The sequence below is a fragment of the Triturus cristatus genome, chromosome 3_2 (assembly GCF_964204655.1).
Source record: "Triturus cristatus chromosome 3_2, aTriCri1.1, whole genome shotgun sequence".
NCBI lineage: Eukaryota > Metazoa > Chordata > Amphibia > Caudata > Salamandridae > Triturus > Triturus cristatus.
Window position 1 is genome coordinate 58,159,133 of NC_140584.1, and position 9,587 is coordinate 58,168,719.

At 43.3% G+C, this 9,587-nt stretch overlaps 1 protein-coding gene across 1 annotated transcript in view; it reads left to right on the forward strand.

Annotated features, from left to right (window-relative positions):
* Positions 1-6,097, forward strand: part of JAM3 (junctional adhesion molecule 3) — a 363,931-nt gene extending 357,834 nt beyond the window's left edge. The window contains exon 9 of the mRNA XM_085647234.1: positions 5,452-6,097. Coding sequence (XP_085503360.1) covers positions 5,452-5,487 — 36 coding nt within the window. The 3' untranslated portion in view covers positions 5,488-6,097. The remainder of the gene's footprint in view (positions 1-5,451) is intronic.
* The last annotated feature ends 3,490 nt before the right edge of the window (positions 6,098-9,587 follow it).

A 9,587-nucleotide genomic window follows, 5' to 3' on the forward strand; every position in this document is an offset into this window, starting at 1 on the left:
TGTCCCGAGATAGAATGCTTTTACAACGCGGTTTGGAAAGGGCACAAAGGATTTGTGCGGAAAATAAACCTTTGAAGCCTGGGACACTAATAATAGATCAATAATTATACAATTACATCTCAGCATGTGCAGCATGTGATTGTTTAACTTGTTTAACTTTTAGTAATATTTGAGCAACAGCAATGTATCCATCGTCTTTACCATGGACAATGATGATCGTTACATAATGCATATTCTTCACATGTAGAAGCCTTTGGGCTTCGTAGGTATCCAAACTTTAGAAAAATCAGTTTCCACTGCTGTGCCCTTCACATAGCTGGTATTTGTTTTAGGGTAGACTCTAAGATGCTGGTTTCAGACCTCTATCTAATTTCATGAACATTCAATTCCTATGCCATCTGCGTTATATCCCCCAACATCACCATAATCATACATTAATGGAAAAAACTGCGACTCACCTCTCCTAGACGGCAAGCCAAATCGCCCTGCACTCCCGACTCCACTGAAGAGAGCGCGTGGTGGCGTGCTGCGTCACTGCTGCACTTTAAGCAGCACAGCGCGGGGGCAGGCCAAAATGATGTCTTGGGCCGTCATTGGTAGCGCTTTTCGCGCGCTACACGATTGACGGCCCTGGGACCTACAAAACGATAGGCAGCGCACCACACCACCACCACTATGTTAGGTGGTGCGTGCACCCTGCTGCCGCCTAGAGCCTTCACCGCACCACCACTTGATTGGCGTCGTACCCTGCTGCCCCCTAGACCCTTCACCGCACACCACCACTATGCTAAGTGGTGTATGCTGCCCCCTAGAGCCTTTCACCTGCTACTGCAGTGGCAAATAGCACTCGCCAGGCCGGTCAAGTAGGCCTGAAAACTGGCTCGCCCTTCACAAAACTCGCATTTGCGAGCGGTCGAGTACATTTGTTCCACTCAGAGGTGGCTCAGTGCATCTTCCAATAATGGGGAGATCCCTGGCTTGATCGATTTACTACCACAGAGAACATGCATTGTCAAAGCTTTTGCGTGTTTGAGCTCCCAAGTCAGTTCTTCCTTGGATGCGAGTTCCGTCTGCATTGGAGATCGGGGCTCCTGTCGCCTTTCTGCACCTCCCTCAGCTGCCCGTAGTGCTGCAAAAGACAAAAACAAGACTAGGTCCAAATCATTCAAGTGGCTCCTCACTGAGTAAGGATAGAATTCCTGGCCAGGAGCACATGCCTTCCAATACAGCTGCCCCTTCGTGAGGACCTCCTATCACAATAGCAGGGCTGGATCTTCCGCCTGAGCCTACTCAATCTACACCTCCATCCAACGAGTTTGAATAGCACAGTTGCTAGCTTTTGATCTTCCTCTCAGTGATCGGTATCCTCCTAGCAACCAGGCATCCATTCACCAAATCTGTTCTAAGCAGGAAACTGGGAAAAGTGAGATGTCTGGTGTTCCTCTCAAAACATGCTACCCCTGAATGCACACTTAGCAGATGTTCTTTTGTTCTGTTTGTTATTGGTTCAGCAAGGTCTTGCAGTAGCAACGGTTAAATGTTATCTTTCGGCCTTCATACATTTACTTGCTCAGCCATCCTTCTTTAAGTCATTTTTTGCAATGCATTTTTTGGGAGGGCTGATCCACATGCTCCTATCAACACCGTTTTTGCTTAGTAATCATGAAGGCTGTATTTATCATTATCACAACGTCAGCCAGGCGAGTGAGTGAGCTCCAGTCACTGGCCGTCATACCACCCATGGACATCTTTCTTCCAGGACAAATTAGTTCTTTGGCCAAAGACTGCATTTCTACCCAAAGTAGTCTCACCGTTCCCTATATGGCAATCCCCCATCTTGCCAACTTTCTATGCACTGGCTTATCCCTCCAAAGAAGAATAACTCCATCATCACGGCCTTAGAGCGCCTCAGCATCTATCTTGATCGAACCAGAGATTACAGACAAGATGACCAACTTTTTGTCAGTTTCTCTAAAGCAAAAAAAAGGCAAAAGTGCAAAAGAGAACCATCTCCCAATGGATTCTGTTATGCATTAAGATCGGCTGTGGTCTGGCTAAAAAGCAAACACAGAAGGCTTTCACACTCCTTGCACTAGAATTTAGGCTGCTACAACTGCAATTGAGCGCAATGTACCAGGCAGCTATGTAGACTACCTTTACACGTTCACAAAGTTCTACTATCTTGATAACCAGGTCTGGAGAGATGGGCACTTTGCTTGATCTGTCTCACTGGATTTCCTGGTCTGACTCATTCCACTGACCCACCATGGCAGGAGGTGTACTGCTTTTGTATCTATTCACCAGGTGCGGAAACTGTGGTTAGGAGTTTCTATCATAAGAACAATTTACTTCACTTCGGAAACATCTTTTCTGGTAGAGACTCTTAACAGCAGATTCCAGCCCAATCCACCCTGCTCCCCATTCTGTGGAATGGAATCATGCATTCTATCAGTAAGACCCCAGTCAGGAAGTTTGCACACTGACACATTCTGATTTCTATACGCTCTGAGTCTTTCTGCGCTGAAGGAGATCAGGAAGAAATTGATGTCAGAGCATGACGGTGGAGCCAATATAGTTGCCCTGATGTCACTTCTGAGGAGGGACGGACCCGACGCAGAGCCACATACCGAAGTGTAAGGGAATTGCTGCAAATGTTTCCGGATCTAGTCTGGCACCTTGGCAAATTTACAACGTCAGGAACCTGCGATTAGCTAGAGTATCTACCAAAAAAGGTAAGTAACTTGTACCTTGCATGCATACTTTATTAGATGGAGGTACTAAATCATCTAAGGCTGATGTGTTGTGGGTTTCGGCTACATGGTATTGAGCCATTCTTGAAATCAGAAGTTAATTAATTAAACAACTTCTAATATTCCGAATCCAACACTAGATAGCAGGATAATTGGTAGCATGTGACTGCATACTTCACAAGATGATATTTTTGAATGCCAGGGAAGTAACATTTCCCAATATTACTTAATACCACCCACACTCTGGCTACTAATGGCCAGGACACTATCCGTAAAGAAAGTCCAAAACCATGCTTTAAACATATTATACCTTGAAAGAAAATGCACACAAGCCACTGCACAAGCCTCTACAATTTGTTGCCAACAAGTACAGCTAAGAAGGCACATCAGTTTGGCCTATTGTAAGAAACTATCCATGTTCTCACTACCTTTTCTAAACAGGACAGGTGGGATGTTTTACAGCACAACTTGCTGATATCAGATGCTTATTACTATCCAACTCAGTGCTCTGTGCATACACAGACACACGCATCCTGTCTTTAACAACCTTCCCCTGCCTCAAAATAAGCAAAATAAAGAGATATTCTTATTGGGGGAGAGAGCACGAGAGAGAGAGGGAGAGTGAAAGAGAGAGAATGGGAGAGGGGGAAAGAAAGAGAGCACGAAATAAAGAGGGGGAATGAGAGAGAAAGAATGAGAGCAGAAGAGGGACAGAGAACACGAGAGAGAGAGAGAGAACGATAGAGAGAGAAAGAATGGGAAACAACAAGAGAGAAAGAGAACGAGGACAAGAGAGAACAAGAGTACGAAAGAGAATGAAAACGAGTGCGAGAGGGGAAACGAGAGAGAAAGAAACAATGAGAGCACAAGAGAAAAAGAGCGAGAGATTAAAAAAGAACGAGAACAAGAGAGCATGACGGAGAGAGAGAAAGAATGAGAAACAACAAGACAGCGAACGAGAGAGAATGAACTAGAGCGAGAGAAAGAATGAGTTGAGAGAAATAAGCGAGAGATGAGAGAGAAAGGGAGAACAAGATAGAGCAAGAATGAGAGGGAAAGAAAAAGAACGAGAGAGAGAAGGAAAGAGAGAGAACGAGGGAGGAAGAAAGAACAAGATAGAGAACGAACAAGGAGAGAGAGAGATAAAAAGATAGAGAAAGAACGCGAGAGCAAGAAGGAGAGCAAGAACGAGGACAAGAGAGTTAGAGGAGAGAAAGAGGGAGAGAGAAGGAGAGGGAAAGAGAGCACGAAAACGAAAGTGAGGGGGAGAGGGGGAACGAGAACGAAAGAGAGAGCACGAGAACAAGAGTGAGGGGGAGAGAGAAAACAAGAGGGGGAGAGGGGAAACGAGAGAAAACGAGAGTGAGAGAGCGAGCGAATGGGAGAGAGACGGAGAGAGAGAGAGAATGAACGAGGGAGAGAGGAGGGGAACGAGAGGGGGAATGAGAGGGAGGGAGAGAGAACAAGGGGTAGGGGAAACGAGGGGGAAGAGAGAACAAGAAAGAAGGAGAGAGAGAATGAGCAAGGGAAAGAGAGAAGGGGAGGGGGAACGAGAGAGGTAGAGGGAAAGAGCACGAGAACAGGAGAGAGTGAACGAGAGGTGGAGAGAGGGAAAGAGCACAAGAACGGGAGAGAGAACGAGAGGGAGAGAAAGAAAATGAGAGAGAACGAGAGGAGAGAGAGGGGGAACAAGGGGGGGAGAGAAAACAAAAGGAGAGAGAACGAGAGAGAGGGGAAATAGGAGAACGAGAGCAAGATAATGAGAGAGGGGGAACTAGAGGGAGAGAGAGAATGAGAGAGAGAGAACGGGAGAGAGGGGGCGAGAGCGAGCGAACGAGAGAGATAAAGAGAGAAAGGGAGAGAGAAAATAAGTGACAGAGAACAAGAGAGAAAACATGAGAGATAGAGAACGAGAGAGACAGAGAGAGAGAAAGAACACAAACACACTTGTATCCTGATCACAAAATGATAGAATGAATTAAAGGCCAGGGGCTGCTCTGTGCAGGATAGAAGCAGATACAAAAGGGTGGCGGAGTTGTGAGGAAAGTAACTAAAAAGATTGGTCTACCATTGTGCATGTGCTCTAAGATTTCTCAGTGAAGGCTTGTGGACAAGATGGTATCTTATCCTTGCTTCATGCCATGGACCAGACGTAGTTGAGGGACATGATAGGGCAGTAGGAAATAGTTCCAGAGGGAATCTTGCATATACCCTAATAATAATAGACAACTAGCTCTCCAGGCTTGCTGACAGAGACATAATAGCACCTGAGTACTCTAACACCTGAGTGGTACCCTCCCGTCTGTGGTTGGAGGCCACCACTGGAGAGGCAGTGTGCCCTACCACTGCCTGAAGAGCAAAAGGACTGCTGGTATATTGTCAATGTGAGACACTCATACATGTTCTTAATGCTACACTCCTCGCTCCACTCTAAATGCAGCTTTGGGTTGCCTATGCAAAATGCTGGAAACTATGTGTTCGATGTAATAAGACTGAATCCCAACGCAAACGGGTCCGCTGGCTCACATAAGGTGAGCTACCTCCAAATCCTGTGCTACCATATTACTATTGATGTAAAAGTTCTTTGTCAATCATGTCATTACCATTCCGAGTAAAAAAAACGGGATATAATTTACTGTCTTAAGGCGTTCACGTTTTCTTTGAAACCGCCAATTTGCTAACAGACTTGTCTTTATTTTAGGGAGACTTCAGACACAAATCCTCGTTTGTTATCTGAGAAGCAGAGTGGAACTTGCAAGCCAATATGTATCAACGGGAGACATCTTCACCAGGAACTCAAAATGAGCCGGAAACACTGAATACGGGCTTGGAAGTAAAGAAGTGAATTTGTAAACATTTCCATAATATCTCATTTGCCAAAGTAGACATTGCAGCATCCTTGTCCTCTCGGGTACACTGAGAGCGATGACCTAGGAACAATTTTAATTCCAAATCAACACACACCTTGAATTTTGGGTGTCAGCATTATATGAGACTCTAAAGTGCTCGACTGTGAGTATTGCTTCAGACGTGTGGCTAAGTTTTATTGCCAGAGCACCTTCAGCACTTACTGTATTTGGAAATGTATCCATCCAAGATTACGTGTGTGATTACTTCATCTTTGGAACACTGTTTTCAAATTGGTTTCTGAGCATGAAGGCAAAAGCTGGTCAGCTGGCAAATTTTCTTCACAAGCGAAGACCTGAAGAAAGGTGACAAACACATTAAATCCATCAGTATTAAAAAGACTGTTCTCTGGAGTCAGATGAAATATCGAAATATGTGGATATATACTAAGTCACTTTGTGCATTCAAAACCTGCTTCAAATCTCATACATGCCCATCAATATTTTCTGGTTCTACATTTTTGCAAAGGTATATTTTGATAACTTCAGAGGGCAAATTTCTATTTAAATGTAAATATCTTGTATATTTTTTTAAAGTTATTTGTAGAAGAATACACAGCTGTAGCTGTGTATGTGTGTTTTGGGTGGGAGGAGACATCAGTATTATTGCCACTATAGTTGTCGCTGAGAGATTTTACAAAACAGCTGTAATAGATCTTTCATGGCTGCAAACATATTGCTTGCTCCCTTCGCCTCCAAAGGTCGTTACAAATGTCAGGTTTAAAATTGTTTTTATAGTTTAATTTTTTTCTGTTTGCTTTTTACATTATTTGATGTTTTCCCAGCTGCAATGTAGTCCTCCATTCGTAGGCCGTGAGGCTCATGTCAGAAGACAACTGAATTACTTACCAAAATGGTGCTGTAACATGGATACTTTATAAAGTATACTTATTTCATCTTAACATAAAGGCCTAACTAAATTAGTTGAACAGGAGTTTTGTATATTAAGACTGTGGTATTGGCATAGTCGATCTGTACTACTTTTCTTTGAACCAATCCTAAACATGGCTGGTGATCAAGACAAACATCAGTCGACTCCAGTATACAAAGTTAGAACTTTGGTGGGAAAATGATAGTCTTTGACCTTCTAATTACCTGTGGTGTCTTGCCAGCTTAAATAGGAAGCTTCAGATAGTACTATAGCTAGTAAAAGAGGTTCCTATAAAAAAATACCTTAAATAGACTACGCTTTAATTTTCCTCAACCTATGATACTTCCAATCAAGTCAAGGCCCCATGAGTCCATTCCACAGAGCTTTGTGACATAGCTGTTGTAGACTTGTCAGCATCTGTGCATGGAGGTCAACAAATGAGGGCAGGGGAGCATAGTAAAAAGCAGGGAACAAAGAGTGTGTCATCGTTGGATACTGAATGTAGACGTTTATTTTTTATTACCTCAGCGGCATCACTGTTAAGTCCCTCTTTTCTTGCTTCGAGGCAATGAGAAGTCAGAGTTCCGGCTCATCATTCTTTTTCCCTTTTCTACATGACCAGTCATTTATTTCACAGACTGGGTTCAAAATAAATTAATGAAAAATTTTATTTCAAATGTTAGAGTTTTGCTTTTGCTCACATTGTAGAAAGACTGCCCAGAACACAATCTAGTGGTAGAGGAAAGATGGCTGGCGTAGCAAAAAAAGATGACAGTAAAATTTAAAAAAAGGGTTTAGAGCCACTAGACATGAAAAAAGAAACCAAAAGGCTGAGGAACAGATGAGACTCACCTTGAACAGCAAAAGAAGGTACTGACAAATGAAAGTAAGTCATCTTGCCAGTGCTTTATGACTACCACTAACCAAACTTAGTGGTGTGGCAGACCATCTCTGCTGCCTGGCACAACTTGAAGATGCAATGCTGAAAGAAATCAGCAATACTAGCTTCAGGGTAAATATATTATGGTCTGACTGAACTTCTGTAGCGTATTCTAGCTGCAGAGTTTCTTGGAACTAGTCACAAGAAGCCACCTATTCAAATTACTCAGACTCTGGCCTTTTGCTAAAGTTTGGCAGTGAACTGTAGAGTCAGAGAGTGGATTTTAATGAATTCCAAATCGTGGGGGCTAGCACAGAAAAAGAGCATCCACCTCAAGTTAGAGAGACAGAATTTAGGTCCTCACAGCAGAGCCTGATCTTTACTACCAAGTCCCAGTTTTGCAGATAACGCATAATCTCAACAGCTAAGATGCTAGATAGACATTTGAAAGTAATCCGTAAAAGCTTGACACGTACTCGGAAAAAGGGAACCAATTGAATGTTACCCATGCTTTGGATATCTGGTCCTTTCGGCCTACATGTTAAGGCCTGAATAGCTACATACTGCGACCTCTGGGGTCTTGTAACTGAGTTTTAAGGATTCAAAGTAGACCATCTTGTAGTAGTTCAAAGAAGAGTTGCATTTCCGGAAATTCCTCAGTTTTTCTGTGCCATTTGGGAAGACATGGATGTTAATTTGCTCAGTCGATAAAAGCAGTTTTTATCGGCAGCATAAACTTTGTGTCTGAGGCATGCCTCAACATTAAACAAGACTCCCAAGTTCTTGAATTAGTCTACCTGCCATCAGGTGAGGACAAAGATATTAGATGGATTAAGGGAAAGCAGTGAAGGACTACTCTTTGTACCCAAAAATGGGGACTCTTTGGTACTATTGAGTTAGAGATTCGAGTCTCTCCAGGTTAAAATTTCGCCAATCGGTTATTCAAGGTATTTTCCTGATAAAGGAGAAAACCTTAGGTAAATAAGTATTGCTGACATACAAATGTACCTGTACCTGTCATCCCCAAAAAAGTTTGAAGACTGTATCTTGAATCTTGTATCTGAAGCAGGAAGGGCGATCACATGGAACTCTGTGGTATTCCGCAGTCTGGTCTGCAATTCTCAGATAGGAAGGAACCAAGATTTATGATTACCAGCAAGCTGCTTCCTCATTAGGGAAGCACACTGTGTCATGCCAAAGGCCCAGTAAAGCAGTTTTAGTCAAATGCCTTGGTAGTAAACTGTAAAACATGAGGGGCGGGGGGGGGATAGGATGGATTAGGCTGCCAATGTTATAATTGCTAGTTCTCAGTTTTTGCCACAATTTTGGAAAACACAGGCAGCGGGGGGGGGGGGGGGGGGGGGGCGGGCGGTTGGGGTTGGGACAGAAACTTCTTGATGAAGAATCATAAGGCCTCCCTTCAGAAATTTGGGGCATGTGTTTCCTGGGTGAATATATTAACAAGAGAGTGAATAAAATGAGCAAAAGGAGAATAGCGTGGTTTCAAGAAAGAAAGTTTAGCAAGATCTTGCAGTCAACTAGGAATCAATGTTGGCCAAGAATGTTCATATCCTCCTTAAGCACTTCCCTTAGGCAAACTGCCTCTGGTTTTTGAGCGGGTATGCCTCTGATAAAGGAGTACTGAGTTACAGGAGCAATCCATTTAGCAGTCACATCCAGTGTTCTCCATATTTGATTTTCGCAATGAAAACATAAGCAAGCCTGTCACAAAGTGAGGGGGTCATATTAGGAGAACAACACTAGTTACCCAGGAGGTGTGAGGCAACCAATGTCATTGATCAGAGGGCTGTCTGAAGGGCGTAATGATTTCCAATGGTTTGAAAGGACAAGCACAGTAAGAATTAGGGTTGACGTATGAAATGTTGCAGATGCATTCCTTCTCCGAAATAGTGAAGTGTAGATTAACAGAATACCATATTCTTATGAGCCAATGCGAAACTAAGCAGCCCTGACGTAATTGCACTGAAAAATGGATGGCAGGGTGCTACCAAACCGCAACCAGCAAGCACATATCAGTAAACTTTGGAAAAACCTGAATTCTGCCCGACCGCCTCGATTGTCCATATTTTTTTGTCAGGTAGATGGTTCACATTGTTACCAACAAAAATTAAGATCACATTTACCTTCAGAATACAAAACCTTACCTAGTAGCATTTATA